The 23,114-nt window shown below is 39.2% G+C and overlaps 1 protein-coding gene across 1 annotated transcript; it reads right to left on the bottom strand.

Moving 5' to 3' along the window:
* Nucleotides 1-4,810: 4,810 nt before the first annotated feature.
* On the bottom strand, nucleotides 4,811-22,916 carry tmem64 (transmembrane protein 64). The gene is made up of 4 exons (XM_042506916.1): nucleotides 22,749-22,916; nucleotides 21,368-22,531; nucleotides 10,712-10,867; nucleotides 4,811-8,730 (listed from the first exon to the last, which is right to left on the bottom strand). The coding sequence occupies exons 2-4, from the start codon at nucleotides 22,076-22,078 to the stop codon at nucleotides 8,539-8,541; spliced, it is 1,059 nt and encodes a 352-aa protein (XP_042362850.1). The 5' UTR covers nucleotides 22,079-22,531; nucleotides 22,749-22,916; the 3' UTR covers nucleotides 4,811-8,538.
* Between the last annotated feature and the right edge of the window lie 198 nt (nucleotides 22,917-23,114).

The following is a 23,114-nucleotide window of genomic DNA, read 5'->3' as shown; positions in this document are numbered from 1 at the left end:
TTGGAGAAAATTTAAAGGCAAAAGCCATCAGGGACGCATTACAAAAAGAGATGATAAGATTTGCAATGTTCTTTTTATAGTTATAGTTTATAGTTATAGTTTTTTTTAATTATTATTATTATTTGGTTACCTAAGTTGTCAATTTATGCTGGTAGCTCTCATTCACAATAAATACAAAAGATAATAATGATAATTTTGGCGGAGGGCGCCAGGGGGAGCTACATAGGAGGGTGAACATGCTCGGTCTGGTACTTGGGTTGCATAAAACGGTTACATTCATTTTTAAATTATCACTACAGAAAAATACTATCCTAGGTTGAATCTTAGAAGGTCCCTTTTTGTCCCACTAAAAGTCTGAAACGCACTGACAGAAAGACATCAAAGAACATTTGAGAAGCTGTATATTTTTGGAATTTAAAAAAAAAAGAGAAAAGAAAAGGAAAATCAGCTATTAAAATGAATAACAATTAGCAGAATGGTTGCAATGGGTTTTTTTCTGAGTCGAAAAATCTTTGCGGTAAGACTTTTAAAGGTCAAGTGTGTCAGATTTAGTGCCATCTAGTGGTGAGGTTGCAGAACTGAAGCTTCTCCTGTGTGCCGAGCATGAGGGGAAACTGTAGTGGCTGACACAAAAATGCAATAGAGCAATGCACAGAGACTTCTACCCACTGAGGGTTGATTTGATTTTGACTGAGTTGTGACACTGAAAAAAACATATCCAGTTATTTATAGATGTCTCTTTACCATTACAAATCTATGGGAAAAAGTCTTTTTGGGCCCAATGGTATCCCATTGGAAGAAAATGTAATTTTATTGTTTGGCCTCTAAAAATATTGGCTTCAAAGCCTGGCACACTTTCTAGGGGCCTTATGGGGTCCTGTTCATTTTATAACGGCTCATTCTAAGGTAGCAAAAACTGATGGATTATCATTTTCAGGTGACTAAAAACTAATAAAACATTAGTTTAAATATTTTAGCCCATTCTTGCCAATAGATACCGCTAAATTCTGAACACTGGACCTTGAAGTGGCAGACATTTTTTTGTTGATAGTCCAGAACACAGCAGTTATCTCATAAAAATAGATTAAGGGCCAGCATGCATTACCAGAAACAGGGCTATATAATAGAAATAAACTGACTTAAGCTAAAAGCCAGCACAGGATGAAGAATATGAAATCACTGTCAGAAATCTGAGCAAAGCTGTTTCCCATGGCCCTTCACTGTTTTGCCCTATTTGTGTGCGGAGCAGCTTCCAACTCCAGCACAGAGGAGGAGAACAGCAGCAGGCCATCGATGGTACAGATGGAGGCAACAGCTGTCTGGGCCAAGAAAGTGGTCATGTGATCTATCCGTCTGCCTTGAGCAGGATCCCTCTGCCAGAGGCCCATCAGCGTTGCCCTCCTCCACAAATCCATAAACATCCGCGCCATAAGTTTCCCTCTGGAAGGCTGCGTGGACGTTTTCCAAGATCATTTCCCTCACCCTGTTTTTTCAATTTTATAATTTCACTCAGATTTTTTTCAGCAGCCTCACAGATGTATTTTTGGAGCTTTCCTCTTAAAGCGTAGCCCTCAGTGAGAACTAGGGCTTTCATTTGAGGCCCCGTCAAAATGAATGTTCTTGGTTTTGTGTGGACGTATCCATGCGCTGGCGGGGAGGCTCTGGGATGAGGTTTGTCCTTTGAGGCAGGGTTGGATGATGATGGATCGGACACAGATCTGACCCGAGCCCGGGAGAGCTCGGTGGGTCTGTGCTGCAGCTCCTGGTAACAGATGGAGAAATAAAATGCAAAAAGCCTGCTCCTGTTTGATTGATAGACTGTGGCTGGCTTCTCTTTGGGGTTTTTTGTATTTTTTGTTGTATTTGGGGTGTGAGCAGATGGCTGCGGGCATCTTTCCCACTTTATATGTGTGTGTGTGTGTGTGTGTGTGTGTGGGTACATTGGGCACAGCACTGTTCTCTATCTGGACCATGTCTGTCAGACACTGTCCACACAAACACCCACCTCCCCTGCACAGATATCTTGTCACAGGCAAGGCAAGGGCAAGCATAAGTGGTGCTCCACTCTACATCACCACCGCCACATCCATCACTACTTCCCTTCAAAATCGCTGTGACAAACTGCCCCAGAAGCCAGCATTATTTCTGGCCGTACAGTGCTGCCGCTGCTGCTTCTGCTGCATATTTGAGGACTGACAGTTATTTAGAGGTTTGCAAGATAAGGGGAAACCTTCTGAGCGAGAACATTTCATCTGCTCTCACTCTCAAAGGGTTGACGACGGAGCCAGGTAAATATTAACAGACTCATGCTAGGATTTGTGGTAAGGAAATAAGTATTTTATGTAATGTGAGGCAGCTCACAAAGATAGTGTGGAACTGAAATGTAATCAGCAACAGATTTCAGTGAAAACATCTGTTAAAAGTCAGTTATTTTTAGGCTGCTAGAGTCCATCTTAAACAACAAGGTTGACAGAAAATTTAGTAAAGGCAAACAAGAGCAGGGGTTGACTCAGTATTACATAACATATCCTGAGCTGTAAATTATTAAACAAAAAGAGGAGTTGACTAGATACAAAGCATTAAAGCAATAGAGACTGGGGTCACACCGTTTTCTGTCAGACAGATATGAGGTAGTTGATGCTGCTTACATGTCAATATTGCTATCGCTGTGGTCGGTAGCCTTATATTTAGCCTGCAAACATGAGAGTCAATCTTTTCATCAAACTCTGAAGAGGAAGTGAATAGAGGTTATCTCAAAATGTGAACTCATCAACATCCTGCGCAAACATTTGGTAGAACACATTTAGAGTTACTTTATCTTCATGAAAAATGTGTTGAGCTCATCACAACCAGATTAAGTCCTCTCTACAATTCAGTTTAGGTATATTATGCTAAAATAAAATCCACTCTTTTCAGTTCACCTCCAACAGGATGATAGTCACAAAAAAAAGGCATTCCAGACATGAGGGCTCTGTGTGGTGGGATTTTCAAAGACAGGCATCATTTAGAAATACATGTAAAAAATCACTGTTGTTAAATATTTATGTTATTCCATTATATGTTAAATTAATACAATGATTTAGTTTTTTTAAACTACATCTGAGATGTTTTTCAACATCTGTGATTGTAAATATCTAGAATACACATGGAAATAATAATAGTACTGGTAATACTACTAATTCTCTGGTCGAAAAAACAAACAAACTATGGGTTCTCTTAAAAAATACATACACGCACATACTCAAATTGATTTTTTTTTATATCAGTAGGGATAACAATGCAAAAAACATTTCCATTGTTTTGTTCTAGTGAGAAAATGCAAAGGTAAGATCATATTTGATGATTTTAAACCAATGCTTCACCCCCAAATGAAAGTTTGTTGAATTTGTGCAGTTTTTTTTTTCTTGTATTTCTCCACAGTGAACAAAGAATCCCTCCAAAAAAATCTTGATTAATTGAAGTTCTAGTCAGCCACATTTAACAACAGCAAAACTATGTCAGAACATCCTTTTAAATCTGTCACACAACTCTTATAGTATAATCCATAAGTTTCATTTCAATCTCTTAATATTCATTTATCCAGTTGTACTTCTCAGACAGCTCTTTCCGACCCACAACTGAACAAAAAGTGAAACTTCTCTATCCTCTCTTTAAAGGCAGACTCCATTTAAAAAGCAGTAATTCTACCTTGCTGGACACAGGTGGGGGGGTGGTAGTGCAGTAGTTGGCACTATCGCTGTTCCAGGTTTCAACCCACTGGCTGGCTCGGGTCCCTCTTTGAGTTTGCATGTTCTCCCAGCGTTAGTGTGGGTTTTTTCCAGCTTCATCTCACAATCTACAGACACGCAGGTGAGGCTGATTGGTGACTTTAAATTGTCTGCAGGTGTGACTGTGTGCTTTAATGGTTGTCTGTCAGCTCTTGATAGTCTGGTCACTTGTCCAGGGTGTACCCCACCTCATGTCCAGAGTCAGCTGGACCCTGAATATAATAAGAGGTTAAGAATACTGAATGACTGAATGAATGGACATGGGAGCTGCTGGTCTTTTTCTGGTTATGTTTTTGTGTGACTTTCATGTTTTAAGGCCCAGACAAACAAGGTCATCTGTACTTTGACCAAGAAGTTGCACTTGAACACGCCACAAAGACTACAGCCAACTAGCACATGCAATCTGGGCCTGCGTGAGCAGAAATAAATCTCCATACCAGCAGACGGCATTAGTCCATATTTGTCATTAAAAAAAGGGAAACCAGGAGACAGACAGGACGGATTCAAGATGCTAGTTAACACATTAACAACAAAACTTGTTATTTTTGAAAGAACAAAGGATATTTATGTGCACTAGTGAACAATAAAACACATAATAAAGAACTATTTCTGCTAAGAGCTCTGCTAAAAAAAATATCATATAACCAATTTGTTTCAATATCATGTCCTCTTGACTTGAACCGTTGTTTCAGCCGTTTGCTTTCCTCATATCTGCATGCAACATTGAAGATTCAACATGCTGAATCACCCTGAAAAAAAGCCAACATACACCAACTAGTGCCAATGGTGCGGGACACACTGCAAAGACTAGGGTTCCCTGAGTTTAAGGGCTGTCTGTGAACTACTGAGCATTCGACTGGATAAATGTGGCTTTTTTACACTACCTGCGTTGTGTAAGTTTGTCACTTGGGGGGTTGCATATATTTTAAATAATTATTACTTTTACTAGGATTAAAAATAGAAATAGATTGTTAATCTGAGTGTTTTAAAATACATGTACTTTAAAGAGTTTAAGTAAAACAAAACAGAACAAAAATTTTGTATCAAACTCTGACAGGTTTTATTTTCTCTCTCATAAATAACACTGAACAAGCATCGTACAGCGATAAATATCAATATTTATACACTGTAAAATTCTCTGTATTACAAAATACAGTATATGTGTAATGCACTTGATACAGATGGGAAGTATTGCATTTCATAGCACCAAACGAGACCCTTAATGTGACCCTTTACGTTAATAACATCACACTCTACTCCTCTTTAACAGTCCAGGTGTACAGTTTTATTCCAGATTCAGGTCTTGTGTGGATGTCTATGAAATATACTTCCCTTAGGAATCAGTTGTTGCATAACTATATCTAAGTTAAGTAGAGCCCACCTAGGAAGAACCAAAGCTTTTACTGTAAAACTGGTAATTTCCCCACAATCTCAAGTTTTTTAAAATTCCAGTTGAGAGACTAAAATAGTATGAAGAGTGGCCGATCAAGTTTCATGTGTTTGATTTTTGCATTAAACAAGAATAACGTCCACTTCTTTTCCATTTCTGAGCAGAACAGCTTTATAGGATCACACTTTGTTTGGAGGGTAGGGGAATTTCCCCCCAAAAATGTCACTGCTATCATGTGAAAGCCCGGTGTAGTTAGAGACAAACTCATTTCTGTGCTTTAAAAAAAAAAATGGGAAAATGAGAGTTAGTGAGTAGATTGTAAATATCTCGCTAGCAACCACAGAATGTATAATCTCTCTGTACGTAAACTTTCAGTCTGAAGTAAGTAACTGGAAAATGTGTCGGGTTGGATTCCGAATTTCACATGACAGGAAGTGACAGGCTTTTCATTCATCAGCAACAAGTGATTGGTGGTTAATGGTATGTGTCCACAGGATCTGCCATTTCCACACTTCCTTTTTATTGTCTCGTAAGCATGTCGATCTTAAATGGAGACAAATTTGGAAACTGCTTTTTTTTCCTTGCCTCAAATATTTTCAAAAATAGGTTATATATAAGAAAGTTCCCAAACCAGCTGTCATGTTGGTCTGGGTTGAAAAATAGAGCAGATAGCACATGGACATAGTGGCACGCCCAGCAAGCTTCCACTGCTAGAAAGCGGTACAACATCTCATTTAAAAATATAAAAAATAAAACGCCCTGTGGACCGTAGACAGTATATAAAGATAGATGACATGACATCTCCCAAAACGTGAAGCCAAAACATCACACCCTGGTGGCTGGCTGAAGTATAGGTCACTATGTGTTAGCAAAGGAGACATGGGCCAAAATAAAAACTCCAAATACATGTCAACATTTATTTTCCCAAAGATGGTTTCTGTCATTAGCTCTTATCACCACAATGTAATGATTGACAGCTGTGTTTAGGTGCTCGTGTTCAATGGTGCTGCACAACACCATGGAGAACATTACTGCATAGACTCTGGCTCCAAATTAGGTCGCCAGAGCAGAAAGGCAGTGGATGTTTTGGCTTCATTTTTGCACAGTGGAGGCGCATCGTCCATCTTTATATACAGTCTATGCTGTAGACATGTACCATTAGGGACTCTCCAAAGAAAGTGCTAGAAATCTGAACAAGCTGCTCTGATCACAGATGTTTGTGTGTCTCTTTCACATCATTGGCAGAGCAGAAATGTCCATCAGAGGCAGCGGGAGGTAACAGGCAGGTTGAACACTGAAACGCAAACCTGGGAACATTAATACTCAACCTTACAGTGGAACATGGATTGACTAACAACTGCAGTTTTTGTTCACTCTTGAGGAAAAAAAAAGTTTACCAGCAGATCTTTTAACATGGGAAGTAAACAGCTATTACCAACACTTGGCAACGGATCTTATTAGTAGGACTTCTATCATATATTCATTTTTTGCTTCTGACTTTCAGAGATTATTGCTAAATTCATACAGGAAGGGGCCCTTTCAACCAACATTTAGCATGGATAAACTCTTTTAAGAGGACTGACAGCATGGAATGTGTAGGGCTAACATTAAATCTGGCTTTGGAGAAAGAAAGAAAAAACATTTGTACAAAAAATTAAAATGAAAAACAAAAGGTGGTGCCAGTATTACAAACACAGGGACATAAAGATGGATATTTCATATAGGAGCCCTTATTATTCCTCAATCAGACTTTGTCTGAGGAGCAGCATCACAATAATTCATGTAAAAATAAAAAGTATTATCACATTCATCACTTAAGTGTCCATGTTGTGTTTGATTGTCGGCTTCTGAGACACGTCGGTTTCAACTTCGGACCAACCAAACCCCTTCCAAGTTTAATCTGTATGAAAATACTGTTTGTCTGTTTGTAGTGGACTGTGCAAGAGAACCTACAGCATGAGAGCTTTGTTGGATTATTAAGAGCTAAAACACACAAAAAAAATGTTCACAGATCATTTCTATAATCACTTAGCAACATTAGGTAATAAAATAATCAGTCATAAGTCACATGTAGCCTCCGCTCAGGTGGGGCCAGTGTCATGGCATCTGATAAGCTTTATCAAATTATGGCACGTAAAAAATATCAGCCTCTTTATCTCATCTTTTTTACTCATTCTCTATAATGTAAAGCAAGTAAAACCTTAAATAAACACAGACCTATGTTGTGTTATTTCGATGCACGAGAGTATTTCTGATTAGTTTGGTTTCAGCACTGAAATACGACATTCATGCCATTTTGCCTCCGTTCTTTGATCTATTGCACAGAACTGTCAAAACTATCACCTAAAGAAAAAACTATGCAATAATCCTAATGGATAACCTCAAAATGAAAACATTTCAATTACAAATGAATTAGAAACATTTACAGGAAAGCTTGACATCTCAGTTTCAGCTCAGTGTGGGAATCCTTCCGCAGCAGAACAAGTAGCTGTGCTACTAAGGAGCTAATCACGCTGCGCTTCAAACTTTTCCTGGCAGAAACATTCCTGAGTTTCCTGCTGTGAAATCTGCTCTCCTCTCCAGCTGCTCTTATCAAAACTGCAGAAGCGCCAAAAAGATCTCCGGGCAGACAAGGCCAATTCAGCTGATGTGGTCGTAAGCCAGCAGAAATCACACAGTAATGCTCACTGAGAGCCCCCCCACCCCTCCCACCTCTCTTCATAGTCCAAAAATAAGACACTTAAAAAATGAACTGCTGAAGCCAAATCTCTCAAAAAATATTAATAAGGCCCTTATTATTTGTACTGTGAATTAGCACTGGATGTAGACATAAATCTCTAAAAACAAAAAACAGATGTAGTATGAAAGAAAGGTGCATAGGTCGGCATTCTTTTGACACTGAAACGGAAAAACAATTCCTTGGTTCTCTAGAAAGCTCCAGATTGCACATTCATAGTGTTAACAGGCAGTTAATGCCTAGCTATTGTTTTTAATGACTCACTCAGCCAACTCTGATATCTCTACACATCATTTCATTGACATCTCCTGTAACAGAGTAAATTAAGTTAAGAATGTGTTAAGAAGTACCTCAATCAAAATAATAAAAAACCTTTCAATAATATACCGCAAATCTATTCCCATCACCATTTCCTTGAAAAGGCGCATGGTCCCAAACTTGTAAAACACTGTACTGACTAAAGACATACGCTTTAAGACTTTTCTCCCAAGGGTTGTCAGAATATGATGTTAAAAAAAAACAAAAAACGCCACCGCCGACATGTTTCAGACTCTGTCTAAACTCAGCGGGTTCCCTTGAGCTCTGCAGTCTTGTGATTCATTGAGCAAGTCATACCAGCTGCTGCCTTGTGTGTTATTTCATGATCACACCACGTTAATGCAGTTTCCGCCACCGGCTGTCGCCCTCTTGCTGCAGTAGGTGAAGCCGCTGTGATTCGTGGAGGAGCCGTTCATGTGCGACGACTTCAGTTCCATCTGGCAGGCGGCGATGGCTGCGTTTAGCTCTACCTGCGCCCGGTGCACGACGTAGAACATCAGGCCGATGCTGATGACGATCTGCAGAGGACACAGGAGGGAGTCACAATGCTGTCTTAGACATATCGTGGCTGCACACAGCAGCTGTTTCTTGTTTGTCCACTTTTATGGCCATTTCCATAAAAGTCCTTAATTTTTGTTGTGGTGACCTCTGTCTGTGTTGTGTCTAATATTTTGCTCTCCTCATAAATGTACGAGGAAGCGAGACTAAACACATTTGATAAACTGTACTTGCACACAATCTATTGCAGTGTATGACAACAACAAACTCATCTCAAAAATCTGCAGTCTCCAGCAAAACATTACACCTCTCACAGATGTAAAATTAACCCAAAATCTGAGGAAAATAACTGCCGATATACATTCATAATACTAGTGTGCTACAACCCTGATTCCAAAAAATGTTGGGATTCTGTGTAAAGTGTAAATATACACAAAATATAAAGATTTGCAAATTCTTTTCAATTTACTGTTTTTTGGAAATATACACTCATTCTGAATTTGATGCAGGCAACACGTTCCAAAAAAAGTTTGTACGTGGGTATTTTTACCACTGTGTGACATTTAACAACGCTCAGTATGCGTTTGGGAACTGAGGATGCTAACTGTTGAAGTTTTGAGAGTCAAAAAATTCTTTCTCAAGATTCACACGAGAGCCCCAAAAATCTTTAGAGAGTGTCTTTGAGAAAGAACAGACCAAAACCCAACCTCACCACTGTGAGACGTTGTTGTTTTTCATACAGGAAGTGTCTTGAGGCTGACATTGCCAATGAAGGGTTCTCAGAGTATTAAATACATTTTGAATAGCATGTGTGATACTTTTTTCTTGCATTATTCCACTTAAATGCATACAATTTTATGAACTGAAATGTTACAATTTGTTTGTTACTGTAATTTTACACAAATGTCTGATCTAAATTTTATGTGAATAGCTGCACTGGAAAAATACTGTATTATTATACAAACATTTAACATATTATATACAAAACAATATGTTAAATGCTTATTTTCATCACCTTGTCCTGAAAATAATTTACAAATCACTGCATTCTGTTTTTATTTTAATTTTAAACAATGTCCCAACTTTGTTGGAATCAGAGTCATATGCACTATATATACTAACTAGGCATCTGGGACAGATGTTGGTAGATGAGAATACACTGATCCTACTTTTTATCTCCCAATACCAATGCAGATTTTTCAAATTATGGTCCACCACCACTGATCTCTGCTCTAATGCTCACTTATTCCTAAAAATAAAATATGTACAAAAATACTGCATCAGCTCAGTTCATTTTAATTTAAAGCATAGTTTGACATTTTTGGAAATACACTTAGTCTTGCCAAGAGTTAGAAGATCAATACCACTCTCATGGGGCTACAGGCCTGAAGCTAGTTAGCTTGTTTTTGATGTATTTCTTTTGATGTATTTGTCACTGAACAAAGATGTGTCCCCTGGTTGGTAAACAGTAAGACATAACTGGTCTTTATCAGCTTGTCCAGATGGAGTTTCCCACCACTAGTGTGAAAAAAGGCCTCTGTGTGATTAAGGCCAGTTGTCAGTGTAGAGCAACAGCTTTCAGTTCTGAATAAGACGCTGATACCTACTTAATCTGAAAGTGACCCTTGACCCCTGTGAACCTGTCAAATGTTGCACTGAGAAACACCCCATGATGCTTTAGCAGTTGTGAGGATTAAATGCTGCTTCTGCTCAGTTTTTTGAGCAAACTGAGCAGAGGCATGGGGATGTTTTGTATATCTACATAAGACTTAGCATTCAAATTCTAGACATTTGTGTAACTAAACACGATGACGCTTGTGCATCAGAATGAGGTTTGACAGGCTTTGTAGACAACATGTACGTTTGAATGTAGGAGAGAAATAAACGCAGTGATCAAAACATTTCAGGGTCAGGCTAAGACAAAATGTGTAATTCAGGGTTATTTGAAAACGTTAAGAATTTAGTATTTTCACACTTAATGTATTCTCCCCACCAGCTCACCTGGAGGCTGAACACAAAGTAGCCGCTGACGCTCTGCTCAGCGATGACGTCCTCCATGGTGCGAAGCGTGGTGCCCAGGTAGGAGTTGAGAAGCTGAGTGGGCAACAGACCCACAGAGGAGGCCACCAGGTAGTTTGGCAAGGACACGTCTGTGATCTTAAAATGGAGACACATCTTACAAACTTTGGAAAACCAAACAAAAGGATTTAAGCACACTGGAAAAAGTATAATATAGTTCTACATTAACATGAGAAAAATATATTTCAGTTGACATGCCGCTATGATGCTCTCATATTTCACCTCTAGCCAGAGCTAGAGCTAGAATATGGTATCGAATGTGGGAAAGGGTTATATAATGCTCCAAAGTTAGGCTAAATTTTGGGCAGGGAAAAATTGCCATTGCCATTTTCAAAGGGGTCCCTTGAACTCTAAACTCAGGATATCTAAAAAAAGGGTCCTATTGGTACCCATAAGTCTCCCCTTTACAGACATGCCCACTCTGTGCAAGTCCTATGCAGTTTTTTGGGAAAACGCATGCAGATTAAGTAAATATTATATTACAAATGGGTTATTTTTTCTTACTAAATTTGAATATTTCTGCATACTATGTTCTTTAAACAGTCTTGGAAGTGCATAAATTCGGTTTGACTGGAAAGTTGAGATTTTTTGGAGTTAATGAGATCAACTGTTTTCATGTGTGATGATGTTAGCCCCCACAATAGCCATTTCCCTTGTAGTGAGACAATTCTTTAAAAGGACATCACTGTATAAATTAGCTATTGTGACCTCTAGGATAATCATATCACACTTTACAAACACAAAGATAAAGACCTTGCTTTCATAGGTATGTTGACAATAAGGGGGTTTGTCTGCTATTTCCAGAACAGAAGTGCTTACCATCCAATTGCCAACAAGGGGAATTCTAACAGTAGTTTTTGATACCATATCACACCATGCAATTTTCTGTGGTTTTCCTCAATGTGTCTTCATGTGGTATTTTAGAGATATTTTTGACAATCTATCAATTTTCAAGTGGACAAAACCGCGTAACATATGGTATCAACCAAAAAAATTGCTGCAACAACTTATGTGACATAACTGAGCATGGGGATGGCCAACATATACTTTCATCGTAATGTCCTACACTCTTAACTTTAAAAGTTTCTATAGGCACCTAAAAAACACAGTATTTATTACATATGATGACAAGAAAAAATTGACACACAGTGCTATGCTGTATCTTAAATTAATAATCAGGTTACCCGTTTTCAGATCATGTAAACCATTTCTAGGTGATGTATACTGTTGACCTGCCATTCCCCCCAAAGATCCCCTGTACTTCCAAAAAAGACAAAAACACATGGAGGGTTGCAGGGTTGGAGTGAAAGAGGTTAAGACCAGGGCTGACATTCAGTAGCGTTTCCTGCTTCATTGCTTTAGCTGAATGAAATGATGAATTAGCTTTCAGAATCCAAACCCTTGCTCATCCCTTGTTGACTCTATTTAGGTACATCTTTCAACAATGTGAAATAACACAAGATTTAAATAACAGTTAAGACCTTAATATTCAGAGAGCTAAAACTCAAGCTTAATGACTACCTAGCTGTTTTGTAGAAGACAAATTGCTGAGAAGAGATTAAAGTTTAAAAGTTAAAAGATATTTGATGTTTAATAAAACGGGAAGCAGTTCGAAAATGGAGCCTGCTATCTGAACAATATTTGGTTCATATTGTTGCCATTTTTTACCAAACTGCTCATCAACACAAAATCTTTTTGTACTAAAGGTGTTTCCCATTTGCTGAAAGATTTAATGATCAATATGTATACAAACAGAAAAGATAAGAAGGGTGGGTTTCTGACAAAAGTCATATTTATAAATATATGTATATATCATAAAGTACTGAGTAAATCAGCTGTACTTGATCTCAGAAATACATTTGTAAAATTAATAAATCACTGCAATGCAGCATGTTATCATCCCATGCAGAGCCACTGGTTTTAATGCAGTTATGTCATATTTATTGGCCTGTAAAATACACCCAATAACCAAAAGTCTTTTGTCTTGAAGTGATGCTTATGTGCAACCTACATTAAATTTGTTTCTTTTGTGATGTAAAAAAATACACAAAAAGATCACAGCTACAATGTTATTTTTGAGGACAAGTTGCTACGAATGTATTCATTTTCAGCCACACACACAAAAAACTAACAGACAAAAAAACAACAACAATCTGAGTACCATTATTTGTAGTTACCTTGAATTACAACATACCACCCAGCTTAGTGTCTCATTTCATATCTCAGTACAACCACCTAAATATAAACATGTGTCTGCGTTGCTGTCACCCTTGATCCCTTGATTAAGTGATGACATAAGCCCGTGTGTGAGGATGTGACCTTGGCACTGTGTGCTCTGTGACTACGCTGTGGCTGATAGCGTTGTGTGCGGGGCTGTGGTGTGTTGCTGCCTCGACCAAAATGCTATCAGGGCTAGAAAACATTTATGCTCAATCCAGCCTAAGTGTCTCCTCGCACTGATAAATCCTAAACCCTCCTCTGCTATCACACTTCACCAATAAGGGTTACACTTCACAGGACACTGACATTATCAAAAACCTGGTTAATCAAGCTAATGCTATCAACTTGTTTATCCTCAGTGTGTTTAGTTGAGCTTTTTTTAAAAAAAAAAAAAAAAAAATACACACATTCACGTAAGAGGCCTTTCTCCTTGAAAAACAAGCACTGATGTATCCACACCACGTGTCAACACAATCAAAACGCCTTCAGCTGATCTCTGAGACATGACATGTGAGCCAGTGAGAGCTGCAGAAGAAGAAAAGGAATGCACTCTCTTTCTCTCAGCCATCATCCCCGAGTTGTGAAGCACATGTCCTCTGAAGTCTCTTCCCACCCAGGCATCTAGCGTATGCAGCTGCCTTATATACGACCAGGGAAGGGCTAGTCGTTATTTTTATAACCGCACAGAGAATTCCCACTGAACCTCCTACTCGCTTCTGCAAGCCTGTGTATCAAGATAATCTGCAAATTCAAGTGAAAAAACACCCCATCCTAGCCTTGACCTGATTTATTCCGAGCAGCAGCAATGCAGGTCTGAGTTTGTGCTCGTAAACAAAACAGTGAGTGGGGCTTCTCGACTGCATACTGAATTTCAGGATTGCTACGGTGATGCTGTTTCCCTTTTTATCTGGACACGCACAAGGTTTACCCTTTGTAGCGAAGGGTGAAGAGCAGGGCGTAATTAAAGGCTTGCACAAACATGCCTGTAGTTAGGGTCCTTATAAATCACAGGAGGAATTCACCAATTGCTTCATCAGCTCATTATGACAGCGAAGGGACAGAGCCAGGCCAGCGAGCAGTGACAAAATGTAATAAGATACACACGGGGACCTAAATGTGTCTATTTCATCCACAAAGGATTCGCAAACATTTTTCCTGAGCTGTCCCATTGTTTTGCTAACTACTGCAGTCTTTGTGTCGTTTTAGGTTACCAGCTATAATGTAGCACCATCCACTTCAGCAGAAAGAAGCAGAGGCCACGGTGAAATGTAGCCTCATCCACAGAAAGTGCTTACCAAGGGCAGCGCAGACAACACATAACTCCAGAAGTACCCCACCCACGGATAGTTTCACCTTTTATTGTGGACAATAAGAGAATAAAGATACAATATCAGCTAGGTTCAATAATGAACCACAGGGTAAGATGAATTACAAGGTGTACAGTTGAGAGACTGGGCTGGGTTTGAAAGCCCCTCCAGGCCACAAAATGAAAATGTAGCAGAAGGGGCAGGGGAACTGGCGATTCAGCTTATTAGCCTGCTTCTGGCACGACTTTCTTAACTCCCTTCGTGAAGGCTCCACTCTGACCTTCACATGTCCAGGCTGAGGTTTGTGCTCGAGGAGCTGACAGCCTTATTTCTCCAGTTCTACTGACCTTGAATAATGGCTCGGGGGATAGGGTTGCAACTGTACACGATTTTTACAGTACAATAACAGTAACAGAAAATATCACGGTTTAGCAGTGTCACGATATACAGTAGACAATTACTAATATCGTTATCAGTCACAATGACCCTTATAGTAATGAAAAAAGAAGGGTTTTGTGGTTGAACAAATGCTTTACTACTACCAAACATCTATTTTTCTGCCATGGTTTACCTTGAAACTGGTTTACTGCTGCAGCCTTACTTATTAAGCCTGTAACATTTTTTTTGCTGCTTGGGGCATCAGAAACTAGTTGCTAACACAACATATACATATAATTACCCTTCAGTTGTTTGCAAACAGTTGTTTATTTGCACATCTAGTTGTTAAAGAGCTACATGATTCATTTGGAGTCATGTTAATGACCACCTGGTAAGATGAATATTTACTCTTCACTGACTACATTTACACACACAAAATATTCCTGTTTTTGCCATTTTTTTTTTTTTTAGAAAAAGACAATATTCCTTCTAAGCTGTTTACATGGTTAATGAAGATCTATACTCCACTAATGTTCCAGTGTACATGCAGGTGTGCATACTCGGGTTAACAAGCCCCAATATGTCATTTACCACATTAGAAGATGGAAAAGAGAGATAGCTGGAACCGCTTGCGCCACTTTGCTTCTTTGCATCAAAATATTATTAAAGTTTTACACCAATGGCTGATGACTCATTCTATGGTGCAAACACAGCCTACACAGTAGGCATTTTTCCTTTGCATTGCATGCATTTCTACACCAGCCTTGCAAACAGCTGGCTAGTTGGTTGACAATGCACAGAGCAGACAGTAAAAAGGCAAGATGCCACGTGTCACAGACTGCTGTAAAAACCCCCAATGGAGACGCATATTCAGAATACACTGTATAGGTGTCCAAAGAATGCTCCTAAAACCTGAACAATAGCAGCATATCCCACATGTTTTAAATGGAAGAAGCTGTTTACATAACCAGTATCAAATTTAGAATAATAGTGGAATATTAGTGTGCATGTGAACATAGCTATTGTATCCCCTTGCATTTCATTCTTTTTTAAAAAAATAATAAATAAATATATAGATATTAGGAAATAAACTTGACATTTAACATTGGATTCCTTAAGCGTGTTTACTTCGTATGTTGCAACTTTTAATACTATGGTGTTATTTCTGCGTAAAAAGGGTTTTTACCTTGTTGTTTTGGTTTTTTTTTTAGAAAAGCATTATTGTTGTTATTCACTTCAGTTTTGGCATTCGAATTTCCAGCAAGACGCAGTTCATGTTCTTAGAAAGAGATAATACCATCAGCATAGCAACCAAGGAGATCCAGAGATATCAGACACAGCCTGAGCCTCTGTGAACAAACCAGCTGCAGCTAAATTTGGATTGAAATGCACTGACACGGGAAGACACTGCTCTTGTTTTAGCTCTGGTTTTGGTCTCTATCAACTCTTGAGGGAAATATCTGGCTCTGTAGCTGTTAAAGGCTCAAGGCCATGACAGTGGTGAAGTTGTGGGCTGCACTGCAGAACAGCTGAACAATGAGCTTGAGGGGAGTTTCAGATTCTGGTGATAATTCAGACCACATTTTATGGATGAATTCTACAAAAATTAAGATTATCCCACAGGGTTTACTTTCTTTTTCTTGGCACTGCAAGTCTATAAATGTGTACACCTAAAATATGTCAATCTCAAAAGTCATGACAATGAGTCAAACACAGAGAGGCTGCATTTTCAAAGACAAACAGCTGTCATAAGTTGAAACTATGCAAGAGAAATATGACAAATGCAAACTGGCATACAACCAAATATGACCCACTTTCGTAGCAGTTGTGTTGTGCTCCTTGAAAATTGGCATCCTTTTTTCATAAAGTGTTTATGTGCTTTCTTCTGTATATAATAACCCGGTGCAAACTCAAAAACAATATTTTACCAGGCTGTCAATTAGCCAGCCAATTAAATTGACCCTGGTGAACTGACTGTGGTGCACCAATAATGCTGGTGACAGAGGCAGCAGCAGGGCAACACAGTGTACAGAGTCTGTCCCTTTGACTTTGACACCTCATTTTCACCTCTGCAGAACGACAGTTAGTTCAATGTTGTAACTACTGTTAAGGCTACAGCCATGATCCTTGCACAAGTGACACACTGCAACCTTTGTACACTGAGCTGTGTCCTAACTATAGAGCCTGAAGTATAAGGCTACTACAAACAGAAGCCAGTTAAGCCAGTCAGGCAAATGAAAGCCATCTGCTAGATTTGTGAGTCCTGTTTGAAGAAGTCTTTTTACAGGTTAACTGCTGACCAGTGTGGGACCAAAACATGGAAACAATTCATTTACCACCACAAACTGTCATACTGTTTAGCTTGTTGCTTACAACATCTGCCTGAAAAAAAAAAACTGGACAAACAAGTCTCCAACATGCCAGCGTCTCTACAATGGAAACATGCACTCCCTCCACACTCATCCTCCACCCTCAAATGAACTTAGAAATGAATTATCTTCCACTTTAAAGATCACTTCAGCAGCCAGCTCCTGACTTGTGCAAAAACCAGTGCTCACTATTCAATTTTAAGGTCACAGCCTGAGCATTTTAATTTGAGACACTTCTCAAATACCAACCTGTTAGTCAATGTACAATTGCAGCAAAAATGTTTACTTCCTGCAGTGCATTTTGTTCCTATAGTCATATGATTCCTGATATTATCTCACTTCACTCTTGCCAAGTGACCATTTTCATTTCTATGAATATGTTGTCTTAGTCATAAATGATGAGCAACTTGCTCCAGAGAACAGCGTCTGTCAACTAGGGCTACAACAATAAATGGATTGGTTTTAATCTGCAATTATTTTGATTACAATCAAATGCTTTTGATTTGACCTTTTTTTCTGTCACATGTGATGGTAAAATGTATATCTTTGGGTTTCTTTATTGTTAAATAAAATAAGCAATTTCAATACATCTCCATGAACTGCAGGAGATCATATCTGTAATATCTGACTATTTTATAGACAAAATGATTATTTCAGAGAACAATCTGCAGGCCAACTGACAAACAGATAATTAACTACGGTTAATGCAAAATGAAAATTTACATCAATACCATTTCTAACATATATAGCAGGGCCTTTAAGCTGTTTGCTTATGAAGTACTATTTCATCATGCTATTAATAAGTAATTGTATAGATGCATACATATTGATCAGTGTTTCCCAAAGCCCAAGGTGACATCCTAAAATGTCTTGTTATCTCCATAACCCACAGATATTCAGTTAACAGTCACGGAGGAGTAAAGAAACCACATAACATTCACATTTAAGAAGCAGAAAATTTTGACTTTTTTAAAAACAAAAAAAGATTAATTAATAATCAAATTAGTTGGTAATTAATTTAATAGCTGACAGCTAATCATCTAATTGTTGATTAGAAGATACTGAGCTGAACTGCATAAAATACATGTACTTCAAATTATTCTCTTTATAATAACATACAACAAAAAAAGATTTCTAGGCTGTAGGAGTATTACTGTTTTGGGTTGCATTATTTTGACCAAAATTTCTAATATTTTGCATCCTTGTGCATGATAGTGTGAGTCGACAAATCATAACAAAGAGTGTTCAATTGAATTAAATCTAACGTAAACTTTCTACCAACTATTACCTCAAAATGTGTAAGAGATGGGTCAATACAGCTCTGCCACAAGGAAAATTTAAAAAAGATTTGCACAGGGTTTATTGTATGGTGGATGTGAGTGTGTATAAAGTGCTGTAAAATGCCAAATACCCAGTCTCCTGAGGAATGTCTAAGTGTATCAGTCACCCCAGAAAACTTACTGGTTTTGCAACATGCAATTACTGTGCTTGTGAATCTCACTTACGTCATCTTATTTTTCCTTTTCCTGCCTCAGGCCTGTGCATCAACTCCTTCATGCTTTAAGCTATAAATGCCTCTCAAGCACCCCTCTTCACATCCACTTCTGGATGTTTGGGCTACTGTTGGTTTCTGCCTTCAACGCTATTTTGATTCTCTTCTCGTCAGATATTTTTCCATAAACACAGGGCAATGCTCAAAACAGCTTAAGTTAAGGGGAAAGGAAATGTCACTATTCACTGAAAGAGAGTGTATGAAATATGGTATGATGAGGACTTTGCAATTTCATCCAGCTGCTTTCTGTTGAGTTAATGGTTTTAAATGTGCATTCTGCTTTTGAAATGAGATGTTGTTCCAGTAGGATAATTCCAGTTTGACAGGAATAAACTGAACTTTGTCTTTTCAACAGAGTTCATCTTTGGACAGATTTCTATGCTTGTTATATTTTAGTCATTCTTTAATCTAAGTCAAATCTTTGTCAGGTCAAAATGTTTGCGTATAGATGTACATAAATAATGCATGCACAAACTGCAGATATTTGCTTATGTACAGAGGATACAAGGAGGCAACCACTTGAAGCACAGTTTCCTGTTATGCAAAAGCTGATACTGTTCTGGTGTAAGTGCTACTCCTGTATAAGGATGTTCCTAATGACAGATTTCCCTGATGTTTAAACAGAAGTTTAAAGTTAGATCAGCCAACTAATCTTAAAGTAAGAAAATGCTCAGAAAACAGTCTAAATTAAGCCCAATTTAATCTATAAGGTTAAAGTTAAATAACATTCATTGAAAACAATAATCTTTAGGAAAATAAATCTTTAGGAACTGTGCCTGATAATTACAATTGCATTGAAAGAATGCAATTGCATGAATAATAATTTTAACCAACTAGTATTTTTGAATGCGACTAGTGAGGGTAGCAACATTTAATCGACTGGTCGACCACATCCTTACTCTAGTGCAATGAAGTTTAAACCAGTTAATCTATGTATTCTTTTGCAGCCTTATTCTTTCAATATTTAGTGTAAAACAAACCTTGTGAATATTTCTTAGGTGTCAGGGCAATGTAAGACAGTCATGTGAAGGGACTCTATCTAAAAATGTGGCACTCGTGAGGCACTTGAGTTTTCTTGAGGCAGCATGGCTTGAAATACCCTGGAGATCCAAGCTTGAGTGGCTACATAAAATCATAAAAGTTCACCTTTGGGTCAGTATTCTCAATTGATAATTCATTTACAACTGGCATAACATTTTTCATGTCGCATGGCCTCCCAGCTGATTTCCTACACAGTAACTCATCCCACAGGGTTTTTACCATTTGGAGGTATCAATGAGTTGACTCAGAAGGGTAATCAGCGTATAAATTATTCAAGCCTTGTATGAAGGTCAAGGGCCTCGGGTTAAGTGTAAGAGTGCAGCTGAAAGCAATATCGTGATACTGCTTAGCTTCATGATGTAGGTCACATGGTGTTTGTTGCCTTGACAAATGACTTCGGATTTACATTACGGAGAAAAAAAAAGAGCATGTCTATGATTTATTCTACATTACCTTACCATCATCAGATCATTATTGAATTCAGAAAAAAATACTCAAATTATAAAGACTCAAACTAGGACTTAAAAATGTGATACTGAAAGTTCAAACTGATAAAATAATTGATGTCCTTAGGCAACAATAGAAATTATAGCAGCGACTCCTCTATCTACAAGAGGAATGAGTTTCCTTTCTCTGGGGACTGACCTTATATTTTCATTCCTGCTAGGAGACTGTGGTCTGCCTTTAATAGTATAGTGACAAGTCAACTACTATGTTTAATGTCTGAAATAATTCACGACCAAAAACACAAGTAAAACAAATACTTGATGATGCTCCCTGTGTCTTTCTTGAGACTGGTGTCTTGCTAGTATGATTTTCCCCGTGTAATAGAGTAGCATAACAATAAGAAAATAGTTTCTCTCTAAACCCAAAAAGGTCACAGGCTTAATTCTCATGACTGTTTGTTATTTGTTGAACTGTCCTCTAGTAGGTTAATGAGCACTCCCCCTGGCTGGTTCATTGCTGTGACCTTTATGCTCACACCAGGGGTGTCCAAATTTTTTAGAATGGTGGCCGGATAAAATAATGTGAAAATACCTGGGGACCAGCTGCTTCTCGCATCATGTGGATTTAAAAAAAAAAAAATCCCATTCAGGGCGCCCAGTAGCTCACCAGATAGAGCAGGCAACCCATGTTCAAAAGTCCTTTCTGCAGCGGCCAAGGGTTCCACAATACAACAGGCCACAATTCAATATATCAAGATAAAGTGCATTACTGTAAACAAGGCAACTTAGTGTGATATTTTTTTAAATCTAATTTTACGGAAAACTCATTAAGACCATACCACCATATGCATAAAATCTGAGAGGAAGAAGTTAAGTTTTTAAATGCAATCAGAGGAGTAGGATCTGTATTTTTCGTAGCCCCTGTAACACGCTATGTTGTTGGGTTAGAATGGCAGAGTCATACAGTTGTAGACAGATTACAGCACTGCTGTCTAGTAGTTGGGAGTTTAAACACAACACATGTAAACTATTAATTAAAAAAATCAATACTATATTCTCAAACACACTGTATTACAAGCCATAAAACTGCAATACTCAAGTTTATCGATATTGTCTTACACCCATACTTTCAAAATCAGTTCAAAATCACTCCGAGGGCCAAGTTTGGCTGGACTTTGGACATGCCTGGCTTACACCCATGATATGAGTTTACAGTTGACCCTAAAGCGAAAGGGAAAAGCTGGTAATGTCGTTTTCATACTCACCGAGAAAACTGCATTTTGGAGCCCAAATGGTATGGGGGTGAGTCTCGCTAAGGCCACAACTTTGAGTCCACTTCCTCCCTCCACCACTCGTATGACAGCACTGAGCTGTTCACTGTTCCCAACCTTGTTCAGCACCCAGTCAGTCAATAGTCGTTTGCACACCAGGTGTGCCACAAAGGTCCCTATTAAAACTCCCACCATAACTAGTCCCATGCCCAGCACAAAGCCATAGAGGTAGCCAGCTGCCACATTAAGTACAATATATCCCCATCCACACGGGAATGATACAATAATCAAACCCACTATAAACAGCAAGGCTCCGACTAGGCTGTCCAAGCTCTCCACCCAGAGCAGGAGGTCCTTGAGGTACTGGCGAACCAGGGCAACCGAGGAGAAGCACACAGCAGTCAGGATGCATGCAAGCAGGGCGCTCTTGAAGCAAAAGGTGGTGATACAGCACGGGTGTCTGAACTCTCCACTGTTGCTGAAGGTCGTCCCCCCTGTGTCACTGATAACCTCAGGGTCTCCATCTGACTTTCCTATGACGGCCCCCGTCTCGTCAAAGGCGCTGCATATCAGGATGTCAATTTTGTCACACTCCTCTGTGGCAGTCCTCTGCAGCCAGCGGTTCAGCTGAATCTGTGCCTTGCCAACTGCATGCTTGAGAAGCTTGGTAAACAGCTGCACAGTCGTGGACCCTGACATTGACATGTTGGCCCTCAAATAACCTCTGGGGACCAGCAGCAAGGTTCAGATGATCTGTCCGACCAGGAGACAGCTGATGTTTGAGGTTTCCGGACAGTCTTTACATCCAGCGCAAGTCCATGTCTAGCAATATCAATTTGTTGAGCTTCAACAGAGGCAAGTGTCTATTTACTTTTAGGAAGATGGCTTTAGCAGTGGTACCCCATTGCTATACAACTTTGAGAGCGTAGTGAGACATACAGGTGCAATCCGTCACTCTCCTTGGCCATTACATTAATTGTCCAATATCACAATGTTTATCTTGGATACACTAGCTGGTCCACGTGCCAGGCTAATGACTTAAAAGTGCCAGTTTTGTAGTCTCTGTCTGTAACACTCGCCATATCCAGAGTTGTCACCCCCGAACTCAGGACAGTGAAGAGTCAATGGACGGAGGGAGCAGTCGTCAGGGCAGGAGAGCTGTGAGGACAGAGACAAAACAACCCAGCTCTTCTTTAGACTGAGATAACCCGAGCCGAAGTGGTGCAAGAACATCAACTTTTAAGACTCCACTAACATTTCCATCCCGCTAACGTTAACGTACTAGCATAAATCACTGCAGGGCTAACTTACTCCTGTCGTTAGCTAACTAGCTCGTTGCGTGAATAAACTCCACCGTTGCATTTCAGAGACTAACCGCCGTGGCTGGCCTCCTCGTACGCTTCTGCGGCACAACAGAGCGACAAACGAGACGTAGGAGCCGGATATGAAAAACCAGTTTGCTCTTTCTGTGCAGGCTGGCGGTTGTTGTTTCTCTCGTCGCCTTCCCTCCTCAGTGGAAACTGCTGCTGTTGACGCTGTTAAAGCTATTCATACCAACCACTGTTTGTGTCCCAGAATGCCAAGTAACCTCAGCCCACGTGACCGACGGTTATGCGTTCTCATCCAATCAGAGGGCTCCGGATGTCATCGCGAGATTTACGCTGGGGTTCACTACAAATTATGTTTGTTTTGGATCAATTATCAATTATGTATGGTTTCTGCTGTCAGCCACTGTGTTACC

This window comes from Plectropomus leopardus, chromosome 18 (assembly GCF_008729295.1).
Source record: "Plectropomus leopardus isolate mb chromosome 18, YSFRI_Pleo_2.0, whole genome shotgun sequence".
Classification (NCBI taxonomy): Eukaryota; Metazoa; Chordata; class Actinopteri; order Perciformes; family Serranidae; genus Plectropomus; species Plectropomus leopardus.
Note: the sequence above shows the minus strand (reverse complement) of the source record. Positions and strands in the feature narration are given on the sequence as shown.